This window comes from Leopardus geoffroyi, chromosome B4 (assembly GCF_018350155.1).
Source record: "Leopardus geoffroyi isolate Oge1 chromosome B4, O.geoffroyi_Oge1_pat1.0, whole genome shotgun sequence".
Taxonomy (NCBI): Eukaryota; Metazoa; Chordata; class Mammalia; order Carnivora; family Felidae; genus Leopardus; species Leopardus geoffroyi.
In genome coordinates, this window is record NC_059341.1 from 137,170,545 (window position 1) to 137,184,498 (window position 13,954).

General features: G+C 43.6%; 1 protein-coding gene across 8 annotated transcripts in view; it reads right to left on the reverse strand.

The window, feature by feature from the left end:
* EFCAB6 (EF-hand calcium binding domain 6) overlaps positions 1 to 13,954 on the reverse strand; it is a 250,449-nt gene that overhangs the window by 197,723 nt on the left and 38,772 nt on the right. For 7 of the 8 annotated variants that reach the window (XM_045467278.1, XM_045467283.1, XM_045467280.1 and 4 more), the window contains 2 exons: positions 7,166 to 7,254; positions 1,468 to 1,534 (listed from right to left, as the gene is read on the reverse strand). In XM_045467278.1, coding sequence (XP_045323234.1) covers positions 1,468 to 1,534; positions 7,166 to 7,254 — 156 coding nt within the window. Of the gene's footprint in view, positions 1 to 1,467; positions 1,535 to 7,165; positions 7,255 to 13,954 lie in introns of those variants that run through there. The other variant, XM_045467284.1, reaches the window with a different exon arrangement.

Sequence of the window (13,954 nt, forward strand, 5' to 3'; positions counted from 1 at the left end):
ACGCTGGCCAGCATGCGTGGCAGAGAACTCCCCGAGCCACCCAGGGATTTAGCGCTTCTGCAATCACCCCTCCTCGGCCTTTTCCCCAGAAGTTGCTTGAAAGCTGCACTGTGCAAGCCCACTGATTAACTCGCTCCTAACCAGTGGGAGGGCCCCCCCCCCCCACTGTGAGGATAAGAGGGAGGGGGCTGAGATAACAGAGGAATTAGATCAAGGGTCCCTTGTGGCTTTCCTCGGCGAGGCCTTATTGTTGGTAATTTCCAATCCCGGCCCAGGTCCATACGCGCTGCGCTCGCTGAAATGCTGTATTTTTTTTTTTTTTATGTTTATTTATTTATTTTCTCACCAACAGTGAGATCGTGACCTGAGCTGAAATCAGGAGTCGGATGCTCAACCAACTGAGCCACCCAGGCACCCCTGAAATGCTGTATTTTTGATCCACGATGGTGTTTATGTTGATATGATGATTCTGACAAACGGTTGACTTTCCCAGGAGTATTTCATGATTAACACAGCTTATGAAGAGACAAATTAAAGGCGTGCCATAAATGATACCAATCATATTATGTATCTCTTACAGAATAACAAATGAACCACAATAGCAGAAGCAGATAATTACGCCAGGGTTCTTACTAATATAGACTATAGTGAAACCAGATTTTTAGGAGTATGTAATGCTAAAAAATGTCACATTAAGATGAATTTTCTGGTGTCAGTGGCTTCAGCCAGGGAAATTCAGACAAACATTTTGTGGATTTCTGGCGATTTTTAAATTTTGAAATGTATGAAAATCCCAGAAGGTTCAAAAAGGAAAGAAGATTTGTCACATTTCAAACCAACATATTGAACCGGGTGAATTAAATCATGATTCTCAAACTGCTTGTGTAACTGACAGGCTCAAATGCATTTTAAAAGGGGTCTGATTCCAACCCCGGGAAGCCACGCACATCTCCTCCCTCCCTAGCCGTACGCGCCGATGTCCAGCCATAATCAGCAAACAGGAAGGAGCAAAGCTATATGCTCCTCTCCTAAACACATGTAGTAGCTTCTGTGGCAAAGTTACTCAATCCTTAAATATATGCCACTTTGGGTTTCACCAGTTATCTTTGCCATGCTGCTCTTAATTGGCATTTGCTGCTGAAAAGCAGTAGTTTTCTCTTTCCAAAGAGATCCTTGCTTCAGTCCTCGACAAATCCAGAAAGGGCAGCCCTAATACTGAGGATCTAAAGTTACTACAAAAGTGACTCATATTCCAGGACTCCCTGTTGGTGTCACTCATCCGAAGAGACGCCATCCGAGGCTGTCTGAATGCAAGCTCTCACACGGGCTTGTTATCGGATCTATTTGTCAGACGGCTCTGACGGGAGAGTGCAGACAGCAAGATGTGGCCCATTCTGCTTCATCTACCTCTGCTGACAACACTTTTGACAAAGGGTCGGGGGAAGAATTTTAAAAGATCTCTATTACCTTTTCTCCTACTTGGATTTCAAGTTCTTTTACTGTCCGACTGCAATTCATTTCATTCCCACCTCCCCTTAAAAATAAAAATAAAGACTTTTTGTTAACATGTTTTAACCAAATAAATGCTTACGTAGGGCATGCAGAGATCAAAATTATAAGAATTTCTAAATTATATATTTAGAAGCGCGAGGTATTTCTTACACACTGCCATCTGCCAGCAGTGTAGACCTGGACCAAGTCCCTAGCTTCTCCGTGCCTCAGTTTCCTCATCCATAAAATGAAATCTAACATTTATTCCTCCCAGGTGGTGTGGGAACTGAGCAATTAGAGCTGACATTTCATGAGCACTTCCTACGGCGAGCCCCATCTGACTTAATCCTCACGACGACTGTGGGTCAGGGGCCATGATCGTCCTGGTTTGCAGACAAAGAGACTGAGGGAGACGAAGGTCATGGCTGGAGAAGTGGAGGTGCCGGGTCACACCCCACATCGCACCCCTCTGCTGCAGTCCTGTGTCCTGACCTCTAAGGGGTCCCCAGTCCACTCCAGGGGCACTCTTTGCCACGCTGTAAAGGACTTCGTGGTGGATGTATGTCTGTACCATCCCCGTGGCTCCATCTGCTTTTATAACTGTTTTCTCTCTCACATTATCCACGTATCTATCAACTACTTCAGAGCCCCTCTTTGGAACAATCCGATGGACACCTACCAGCAGAGAAGCCAGGAACGATCCACTTGAAGGAAAAGCTCTCTGGACAAAGCAAAGGGAAGACACGGCGGCATGAGGCCGAGGGGGCCGGAACTCAGCACGTCCCAGCTTTGCTACTGGCGGTGGCCACGGAGTCCAGAGCCCGCCCGGCAGGGCAGGGGACACGGGTGAGTGCAGGGATGGAAATGGATGCCAGCTCTGCGGTGCTGTGGCCATGATAAGGAAGCCGGACTTCATACTGGGGTAAGCGGAAGACGTTGGAGCGTTTCCAGCAGAAATTAACTTCATTTTACGTTGGAGGAAACTGAGGCTGGGAGGGGTAAGTGCCCAACTTCAACAGGGAAACTCGCCAGGAATCCAGACTTATGGTTCTATATTAAATGTAATATTTTTCATGTCTTAATTATGTATCGGAAGAGACACAAAACACTACTTTGAAGATACGTTTCAGACTTAAAGAACAAAAACAGACAAATGCCTGTGTACCCACCGTCAGCTGGAGAAATGGAGCAGCGGGGGTGTCCCCGGAGCCCAGTGTCCCCGGAGCCTGGTGTCCCTGGAGCCGGGTGCGAACTCGCTCCCCATCTCCCCCTTCCTCCCTCCCTCCCTCTCCAGTCCGCAGGGCAGCTCCTGGGCCCAACTCCCCTCTGGCCCTCTTCCCTTCACAGCTGTCTCCCCTACACTGCGTCTCGCACCCCTGAATTCCATCTTTCTGTCTGCTTCAGGAGAACACAGCTTATTATCAGTTACTAACTTAGCGGCGCCATCTTTCTTTAGTGTTTCTGGGAATGGTAGGTCTTGAAACCCTTTCACTTTTTAACCTTTCTGTAAGCCTGTCTAGGTTTTTCTCTTAGTGGGGTTTACTATTTGTTACCTAGTCAGACAATCTGTGCCTTTTAAGTGGAACATTTATTACAATCGCCAATACATTTGGGATTTTTACTGGTTCTGCCCTATTCTGCGGGCTTTTGCCTTCTTTCGGTTAATCCCATTTTTTAGGATTCCAACCACTTGTTTGCCTCTGAACACTCCATGTTTAATCTTGTGGCAGTTGTTCTGGAAATTATAACCTGCACATTTTTCAAAGTCTAAAGTTAATCAAGATTTCTCATCTTCCTGCTGGACAAGGTAACAACTCGAGGACATTTTATGCTAGTCCCTCCTCTCCGTGTATATATTGCTACTGTCGTGTATTTTAATTCTCTTCTATTTTTAAATTCCCAAAGCCATCGTTACTCTTAGCCCTTAGTGCTTCCTCAGGTCAGCGGGTGTTTGGATCCAACTGCCCACTCACTGTCCTTTTTGCCCTTCACTCTTTCCTGCATCGCCTCTAACTGTCCATCCAGGAGCGTTTTCCTTCCACCTAAAAAGTCCATCCTTTAAAGTTCTTTCACTGGATCTGCTGGGGGGCCAAATCCATTTTTGTTTTACAAGGCCTTTATTTCAATTCTGAAAATACTGAAAGATATGTCCTTTATATATAATTCTAAGATGGCAATGATTTTCTTTCCAGACACTGCGATCGTCAATTCACTCCCCTGGCATCCCTGTTGCTGTTCAGAAGTCACTTTTGTCTAGATGTTGCCCTCTGGCTTCTTGGAAGATCTCTCGGTCTGGGGGTAGTTGCGCCCCCACCCCCATCTTTAATCCTGCTCGGGACTTCTTTGGCTTTCTGAGTCAGCGGGATGGAACCCTCCCTCGGTTCTGGAAAGTCCTCAGCCATTGCTCCTTCAGGTATCACCCCATCCCATCTCTCATTACCATCTTCATAGAGTTCCAGTTTCATTTCTGCGACTCTGTGCTGCCTTCTGGCTAAGTTTTTTCCTGGCCGGTCTTCCAGTTCACTTACTTCTTCTGCTATAGCTAATCTGTTTCTTGAACTTACTGAGTTTTACATTGTGTTTATGAAATATGACTTATAGATAGAAAAGAATATGTATTTTCACAGTTTAGTTGTAATTAAGGCAAATGCCTACTTAACAATCACCCAAATCAAGAGTTAGAGCCAAACACAAAGGCCCCCGACTCGCCCTTCTCCAATTGTAGGGGTTCCTTCATACTACATGTGTGTATAAAAGTAAGAGGCATGCTTTGTAGTACCAAGGAAGGATCTAGTTGAAAGGTGACCTTGAACACCACAGGCACAGGGGACACGTGTTTCTCCCTTTTCCACATGGCCTGACATCAGTGCTTGAGCTTATGCTATGGCAAGAAGCGAAAAGGGCCCCGGTGTTCCCACAGAAAGAGACCTTACAGGTCCTAGGCTGGCAAATACTTTATTCCCCATGCATGGGAGAGGCCTTCCCACTGTTTCAAACCAGGGACACCAGTCTCAGTCTATGGTCGGTCCCCTAGGCCAGTCTGGTTTCTCCTCTTGCTGCCTTTCCTCTCCTCTCTCTGATTCTGCTGCTCTGCAGTTTCACTGGGACATGTCTACGTAGGCGTTTCTTTTCATTTGGCTGGCGTAAGCTTCTCAGCCATCATCCTTTTCAATGTCTCTCTTCCCTATCCTTTCCCTGTATATCTGGAAATCCAGTAAGAAATCTCTTGGCCTTCTCTTTCTCCCCACCTTGTCTCTTACACCTGTCCTCCATACTTCATCTGTCTTTGTCTTTCTGGGTGGCCTTCATGGATAACTGCTTTGGAACTACTTTCCACTCCACTAATGCTCCCTTCGGCTGTGTTTAATCCACGACTTTCACCCAGCCACTGAATTTTATATCGACAATTGTTATTGCATCTTTCAAGTACCAGAAGTTCTGCTCCGTACTTTTCCAAATCTTTTTTTTTTTTTTCTCCCTTTTGGCCTCTTCTTTCGTATTTATATGTTGAGTCCATTCTTTCATTCTTCTGAACGTTCTAAAATAGTTTTAGATTCTATATTTGATACTTCCAGTATTTTGGGCACTTGGATATCTGATCCTAGGGGACATTGCTTCTATTGGTTTGCCAACCTCATTCTTTGTCTCTTCATATTTTTCAATATTTTGTGTGTGTGGTCTGATATTACTTGGCACTTTGTGGAAATTCTTTAAGGGCTAGGTTGAAAATGTATTCCTCTACAGAAGGCCACACCCAGGCCAGGACCAGTTTTAAGTGAACTACTAGTCTAAGACTTCTCAGACCGCACAGGTAGCATTATTTCAGGCACAGACTTGCATAAATACTGACTTACTGTGCTTTGCCCAAATGCAGCATGGAAAAAGGTAGGTTTCCTTGTTGTGCCCTTCTGTGATGCCGATTTATATTTATAACTTACCCTTACATGTGGGTTTAGGTGTCCTAACTTTATATGTACTGGTCTTCTGTTGGGTCCCTCCACCTCAGCGTGTCTCCTGTCCCCTCCACTCTAAATAGCCAACCAAGCGGAAACACACATCCACCGGGATTTAGCTAATACTCTCAGGGCAAAAGCTGGCTTTCGTCTCATTTCATGTTGGCCTCTAAGGAGTCCTCGCTTTCTGGCTAGCTCACTAATGAATGAAAATGCATGTATACGTTTTACCTTATATCAGTCAGTTTAGTTGTTTCCAGCGGAAGTGCGTTCATGGATATACCCTACCATATTACCAGAGGGAGCATCTCTGTTGGCTACGATTCACTGTCTCCAACAGCAAAGAAAATTCAGCCCCACGGGTTAAGTCAGTTTTCAGCTAAACCTTTCAAACTTAGTTTAAACATTTAGCCTTTTATATTTAAGGAAGTAACTTGTGATCCTTTTCATCTCAAGCTAATTATTGGACTGATGTTTCACAATTAAAGGAACAAAAACAAAAGACAAAAAAAGAACTCTCCTGCTTTCGGGTTTTCTAGTTGTTTAGCTTTTCCAACAAATAACATTCAGATGAGGGGACTGTCTACCCAGCAACCTTATCACAGATGGGAACTGCTTTAGGTTAGGAGCATCAAAATACAGTTTGTAAAACAAATAGTCATTCATTTGAATAAATCTGGAGATGATCTCAGCCCAACACTTACGGACCATTAACTACACAGAGCACAGAGCAGTCCCCGGCTACCTAGGAGCTAATACTTCGTCACTCGTGTTGGCGTTGCTGCACCGATTCTGTTTTTTAATTGTGATAAAAAATCAAAAGAAACAAACCAAAAAGAACGCACAACATAAAATTTCCCACCTTAATCATTTTTAAGCGTGCAGTTCATCAGTGTGAAGTATATGCACACTGTTGCGCACGTCTCTGAAACTCACGCCCATTGAACAATCCCTGCTCTGCCTCCCCTCTGCTGCATGATTTCTTACACCTACGCTTGCATCCACGACCGATTCCGGCAGGCAAGCTATCACACCAAAACTTGCTAATGCTTCGGGATCAGATTTAACTCTTACAACTGCACGACTCCTGAGAAAATGAGGTTTATTCATTTAGAGTCAGATAATCTGAGTAATTTTTTTACTAAAATGGCCTTTCCTGAATCACGTGCTAGAATCAAAGAACCTTCCAGCTGATAGAGACATGAGAGTTCATACTCTAACACTCCCCTTTTGCAGGTAAAGTGAGCGCGCCCCAAGCGCGTGCTACAGTTATAGAATCCAAAGGACCTCTTTAAAAAATATTTCATTTCTACCTCCTAAAACATGATCGCTTTTGAATGAGAGACATTAGAAATAAAATAAAAATGAACAAATTTAAATTTTGCATCTTAACATTTTTACGTCAAATTTAAAATGTATTATTTCCAAACCTGAAGTACACTGCACATAATATATATTAGCACTGTCTTAATTTGTTATGTTTCCATTTCCAATACAGTATTATTTCTTTTGTTCTAAAATGCATCCTACATTGAGGCTACTAAAGACTTGTCTACATATACGTTTGACTGAGGATTAACTCCATTAAATTCTATATGGACAAGCTCTACCAACTCATCTTCCACACATATCTGTTGACCTGATTAGCTCTCATGACCTCATAGCCTCTCTCTTATCATTCCATAATTCACATTTTCATATGAGCAAGCGAAACCACTTACCTCTTTATAACATTTATATGTAGGTCCATCCCACCGAACCTGGACAGGAATTCAAGGTAAGGAATGGCACCAGAGCTGGTGAGGGGGATCTACATTCAAACAAGAATGACAGCCCGTTAGAGGATTCAGATCCAAGTAGCAGACCGCACAGGAGTTCTCATGGTGTAGGACAGGATGCCATCAGAGGGGTGGGTATTCTAGGAGGCACAGCTACTTCACCTAGGTGTCTGAGTTGACATACATCCTCAATAAACTGGGTACAAATAGCATAAATGCCTGGCCAATCTGTGATCAATTAAAAGTCAACAAGAAGTCAACAAGTTGTCTACAAAACTATCTGAAATCTAGTTCTATCTAAAATATAGAGTAAAATTAGGGGTGCCTGGGTGGCTCAGTTGGTTGAGTGCCCCACTCCTGATTTGGGCTCAGGTCATGGTCCCGGGGTCATGGGGTCAAGCCCCTCCTCAGACTCCACACTGAGAGTAGAGCCTGCTTAGGATTCCCTCTCTCGCCCTCTCCCCCGCTCACAGGATCTCTCTGTAAAATAAAAATAAATAGGGGTGCCTGGGTGGCTCAGTCAGTAGAGCATCTGACTTCGGCTCAGGTCATGATCTCATGATTTGTGAATTCGAGCCCCACGTCGGGCTCTGTGCTGACAGTCAGCTTGGAGCCTGGAGCGTGCTTCGGATTCTGTGTCTCCCTCTCTCTCTGCCCCTCCCCCCCACTTGTGCGCTCTCTCTCTCTCTCTCAAAAATAAACATTAAAAAAAAATAAAGAAAAATTTTAAAAATAGAGTAAAATTAGTAGAAATGTTCTACTATACATTTTATATGTACTTATATGTGTATATATGTATAAATGTATATATGATATATATTTTTCCCCAAAAGGGTGAGGCCACAGCACAGTTTTATCGTCTGAGGGTCATGTGAACTTTCTGTACATTCATATACTTTTAAGGTAGAAAAAACGCCATTTTTAAATTAAAAATTCTATAAAGGACATTATTGGGTCAAGTGGGTCAATACGGGCTATAGATTAAAGCAGTATCTCAATGTTTAATTTACTAATGTTGATTACTGTGATTATGTAAGAGAATAGTTCTTATTTTTAGGAAATACACAGTGAAGTTTTTACAAGTAAATAACCATAATATAAGCGGCTGCCTCTCAAAGAGTTCAGAAAAAAATTATGTACACAGTGTATATGTCTTGTACACCGTTTGCATCTCCATACAGACCACACGTAGATAACAAAAGATCACAGGAGAAGCAAATGAGAGTAAATGTTCACAACTGGCAAATCTGGGTAAAAGGTCTATGGGTACTATTTGTACTATTCTCATTCTTACAGATTTTCTGGAGGTTTGAAATTACTTCTAAAGAAAAAGTCTAATTTTTTAAAAGGTGAAAATAATTATCTCCCCCCAAAAAGGATTCGGAAACTAAAGTTAAGATGTGTAATCAGGGGCGCCTGGGTGGCTCAGTCGGTTAAGCATCCGACTTCGGCTCAGGTCATGATCTCTCAGTCCGTGAGTTCGAGCCCCGCGTCGGGCTCTGTGCTGACTGCTCAGAGCCTGGAGCCTGTTTCAGATTCTGTGTCTCCCTCTCTCTGACCCTCCCCCGCTCATGCTCTGTCTCTCTCTGTCTCAAAAATAAATAAACGTTAGGGGCGCCTGGGTGGCGCAGTCGGCTAAGCGTCCGACTTCAGCCAGGTCACGATCTCGCGGTCCGTGAGTTCGAGCCCCGCGTCGGGCTCTGGGCTGATGGCTCGGAGCCTGGAGCCTGTTTCCGATTCTGTGTCTCCCTCTCTCTCTGCCCCTCCCCCGTTCATGCTCTGTCTCTCTCTGTCCCAAAAATAAATAAACGTTGAAAAAATAAATAAATAAATAAATAAACGTTAAAAAATAAAAATAAAAAAAAAAAGACATGTAACCAATACAGATATATTTTATGAAGCCTCATACAAACACACAAAGTACAATTTCCCATACAGCTGAGCGGCTCCCACGTCTGTACAGTCAAATTTGATGTTCACTTAGCCCTTCAAATTCCAGCCTCAAAGCCTACACGGCTACCTCAGTCTTCCCCAAAGGACAAATTTCTCTTTTCTATTTAAAACATGTGTGACTAGAAAATGGGACCAGAGGGAGAGTGGCTCACGGTGTGGGCCTTCGTGAAGACGTTTCCTGAAAAGCACATCCGTGATTTCTATTTCGGATAGGGTATTTATTAGGAGATGTCATTTTGGGGTAGACACCTCAGAGTTTGCCTAACCCCACAGAAGAAGGGCGAGAACAGGGTGTGTGTGCTGCTCCAAGACAGGAGGCCTCATGGTTTGGGGAGTAAGGCTTCATGACAAGGGGGGAAACGTACAATTGCAGAGCTCATACCCAACAGACGGGCACAAGCACTACCCTTGGTGTTTTACAGGAGTTAACTCCTCTAGTCCCAAAACCAGCTTCTGAGGGTGGGGTCGTTTTCCACATTTCACAGAACAGGGATGTGACCTCCCTGCAAGGCACTACCATTAAGTGCCAGAACTCTCTGTGACTCCAGAGCCCAAGTTCCTGTCACTGCGCTAACCACCCTGCCAAGAAGGAAGGAAGGAAGGAAGGAAGGAAGGAAGGAAGGAAGGAAGGAAGGAGAGAGAAAGAGAGAAAGAGAGAAAGAAAGAAAGAAAGAAAGAAAGAAAGAAAGAAAGAAAGAAAGGAGGGAGGGAGGGAGGGAGGGAGGAAGTCCATTAACCTATTGAAGCTTTTGTCACATTTCACATTGTTACTTATGGTCTAATGAAAATTCTAATGTGGCAGATACATTTTTGCATTATGTCCAGCCTCCAAAGCTCAGTCCATTAAACAAACCAAAGAATCTAGTCTAGAAGGAGAGGCTCTTTGCTAAGAATTCACTTTTTCAGTATTTGTGATTCTGGCAAAAATGTTTAAGAATCGTAACCACCCAACGACGAATCACTAAAAGTAAACTCTTAGACTGGGGTGGGGGAGGGTAGTGTTTAAATCCACATCCATCATGTCGACAAGTGTCTTCAAAGACATCTCTTTCCCCAACACAGCACGACCTTCGGGACCAGACCACAGCTGTGGTTTTCTTCTCTGGAATCTCTTTGCCAATTCAACTTCTTTCATAAAATTTTTATTAACGTTCAGAGACTGGGGCCACCTTCGCAGAAAGATTCACTCTACCGTTAGTGGAAACTAAGGTACAGGGCGATGCCCTGCCAGCAATGCCACACCGTTCTTGCCCTGATCAGTCTCCGAAACTGTCCGACATTCAAACGTTCTCGACGTGGTTCTTAAAATAAAATTGAAGCTGAAGTGAGTTCACTGTAACTGGAAAACTCTTACCTAATGTTGACAGTGAAATTCCCCTGAAATACTTTACCGGTTTCTATGTTTCCAGTTAGGCTTACATTCACTATTGGAAAAGGGATTCGCTGGTAAAAGATCTAGAAAAGTCACCCGCACTGTGAACTCCAGTGACTGGAAAGAGAAACCCTGCTCTTCATTCCCAGTGAACTTGGCCTCCTAAAAATGCACCCCATTCCAGCCTCCTCGGTTTACACACGGTCACGGGAGCTCGAGCTTCTAGAAAAGCCATGCTTATTCATTCAGCTAGACTACCAGGGCCTGGTTTTTAAAGTCTCTGAATCTCTACAGCTCTCAGTGACTTCTCTTAAAAACAGATGTAGCTTTTAAAAACGGATACACATTTCACATCTTCTGTACTTTTCCTCTTCCTGCATAGCTGATTAGCTTGGGAAGGCTGTCAAAATTTTAAATTAACATTAGATCATGAATATAGGGAGACATTAGCAGGAAAAATATCTTAACTCTCCATTTGGTATAAATAAAGTATCAGTCAAATCAAGCTTATGAGGAAACTCATACCGGGGTTTGCAAGGACAAATGTTCCTTAAAAACAAGAGAAGGGTACCAGTTGCCCTCACCCTTGGGGTGCAAATCCAAACCACAGCGAGTTACCACCTCCCACCCGTCAGAAGGGCGGAAATCAACAACACAGGGAATAACAGGTGTTGGCGAGGACGCGGAGAAAGGGAAACCCTCCCGCACTGTTGGTGGGAATGCACACTGGCGCGGCCGCTCTGGAAAACGGTATGGAGGTTCCTCAAAAAGTCAAAGATAGAGCTACCCTACGATTCAGCAACTGCGCTACTAGGTACTTACCCAAAGGACACAAAAATACTGATTTGGAGGGATACACACACCCCGATGTTTACAGCAGCACTATCAACAACAGCCAAACTATGGAAACAGCCCAAATGTCCACCAACTGATGAGTGGATAAAGAAGATGTGGGGTGTGTGTGTGTGTGTGTGTGTGAGATGGAATATGGCTCAGCCATCAAAAAGAATGCAATCTTGCCTTTTTCAATGATGTGGATGGAGCTGAGAGTATAATGCTAAGCGAAATCAGTCAGTCAGAGAAGGACAAATAACCATATGATTTCACTTGTATGTGGAATTTAAGACACAAAACAAATGAGCAAGGGGGAAAAAACCAGAGGGAGGCAAACCATGAAACAGACTCTTCGCTGTAGAGAACAAACTGATGGTCGCCAGAGGGGGGGAGGGTGTGTGTGAAACAGGTGTGGCGATTAAGGAGTACACGTGTCATGATAAACAGCGAGTGCTGTATGGAAGTGTTGAATCACTATATATTGCACACTTGAACTGATACTACACTGTGTGTTAACTGCCTGGGGTTTAAATAAAAACTTAAAAACCGAGAGAGAACATTACCACGTGACACGGCAATTCTACTCCTAGGCACGTACCTTGGAGAAGTTAAAACACATGTCCACACAAAAACTTGTATGTGAATTTTTGTAAGTTAATTTATTTATTTGGAGAGAGACAGAGGGCACATGTGGAGGAGGGGCAGACAGAGAGAGAGAGAGAATCCCAAGCAGGCTCCACACTGTCAGCGTGGAGCCCAATGTGGGGCTCGAACTCACAAACTGTGAGATCGCGACCTGAGCCAAAATCAACAGACGGACCCTCAACCGGCTGAGCCACCCAGGTACCCCTGTACGTGAATTTTCATAGCAACGTTGCTCACAAAGGCCAAAAAGTGGAAGCAACCCGAAGGTCCATCAGCCAACGATAAACAAAAGGTGGTCTATGTGTATGATGGATCACGATTCGGCCATAAGAAGGAAGGGAGTACTGATTCCTGCTACAACACGGATGAGCTTTGAACACATGATGGTAAATGAAAGAAGCCAGACACAAAAGATCATGTATTATATTACTCCATTTATAGTAAATGTCCAGAAAAGGCAGATCTACTGTGACACAAAATATATTAATGGTTATCAGGGACTAGGGGAGGGGAAATGGGGAGTGACTACTAATGAGTACGGGGTTTCTTTTGGGGGTGATGAAAATTTCTAGAACTAGACAGTAGTGATGCTTGTATAACCCTGACTATACGGAAAACAAGTACCTTGTAAATTTTTAAATGGTGAATTTTATTATAATATAAATTATATCTTAGTAAAGTTTTTAATAAAAACATAGATACATGAGTGCCTGGGTGGCTCAGTCAACTAAGCATCTGACTCTTGGTTTCCGCTCAGGTCATGATCTCATGGTTCCTGCGATCGAGCCCCACATCAGGCTCTGCGCTGACAGCGTGGAGTCAGCTTGGGGTTCTCTCTCTCCCTCCCTCTCTGCCCTTCCCTGCTTGCACTTTTTTTCTATCTCTCAAAATAAACAGATTTTTAAAACTGTGGGTACAGTCAAAAGTGACACATGAAATCATTGATACATATTATTTGTGAAATTTTTAGTTAAAGTGAATAAAGGGGAAACTTTTTTTTTTAAGGAGAAAAGCTTTTCATCTTTCTTCTCTCTTCCCTGCTTTCCTGTTCCCTCCCTAATAAGTCAGTCCTAGAGTCTGATGGGGCAGAGAAAAAACAATGTCTGCCATGCTGGGGGGACCATGGGAGTCCAGAGCAGGACGTGATCCAAGTGGGGTGAAGAGAGCATCCACACGCGAGGGCGAGGCTCTGGGGATGGGAGATGATCACACACCAGGGAGACTGATCAAATAAGGAAATATACTAAGAATAACAAAATCCAAGCTTCTTGTCGTGTGAAAAGGTAATTACAAATATGAAAAAGCAAGAAAATTAGAAAGAACCCTGAGAGGTAGGATTAGAATTAGCAGTACTGGTGTAGACTCATGGTTTTCAATATAGAGAGAGGTTGGTGCAGAAATGAACGGAGATGTAAATGCACGTATACATGTGTATTGGGGGGAGATGTACCCTTAGAGCTCTGCCCACTGAGAGGCCTGGAGTGCCATCCCAGTGGCAATGAGCAGCCCCAGTGCCCAGATTCTGGATTCTGAATTTCGTTTCCATTGGAAGGACCAAAGCTATTTAGGGAAATGGATAATTCCAGGACTGAGGCAAGGAAAGTAAAGATGAGTTTGGAATATCTTATATTGGAAACGAAGGAAGTGCTCTGAGAATGACAGGGGCATGCCAAAAGGACACAAACCAGCAGGAAGGGGCTCCTACTGGTCAAAGTAGAGGCAATTTAAAAATCAAAATAAATGAAGAACATAATGGATCATAACCACTTGATAAAAGAGGAAATCTTGAGTCCCTGCAAATACAAAAACAGTAAATGAATAAATGAAAGTTCGGTAAGGAACGGAATATTTACATGGTTTCAAATTTTCCCCACAAAATGCTTATTAATTACAAAGTGGATAAAGAGTGCCTTACCATGAAAAAGCCT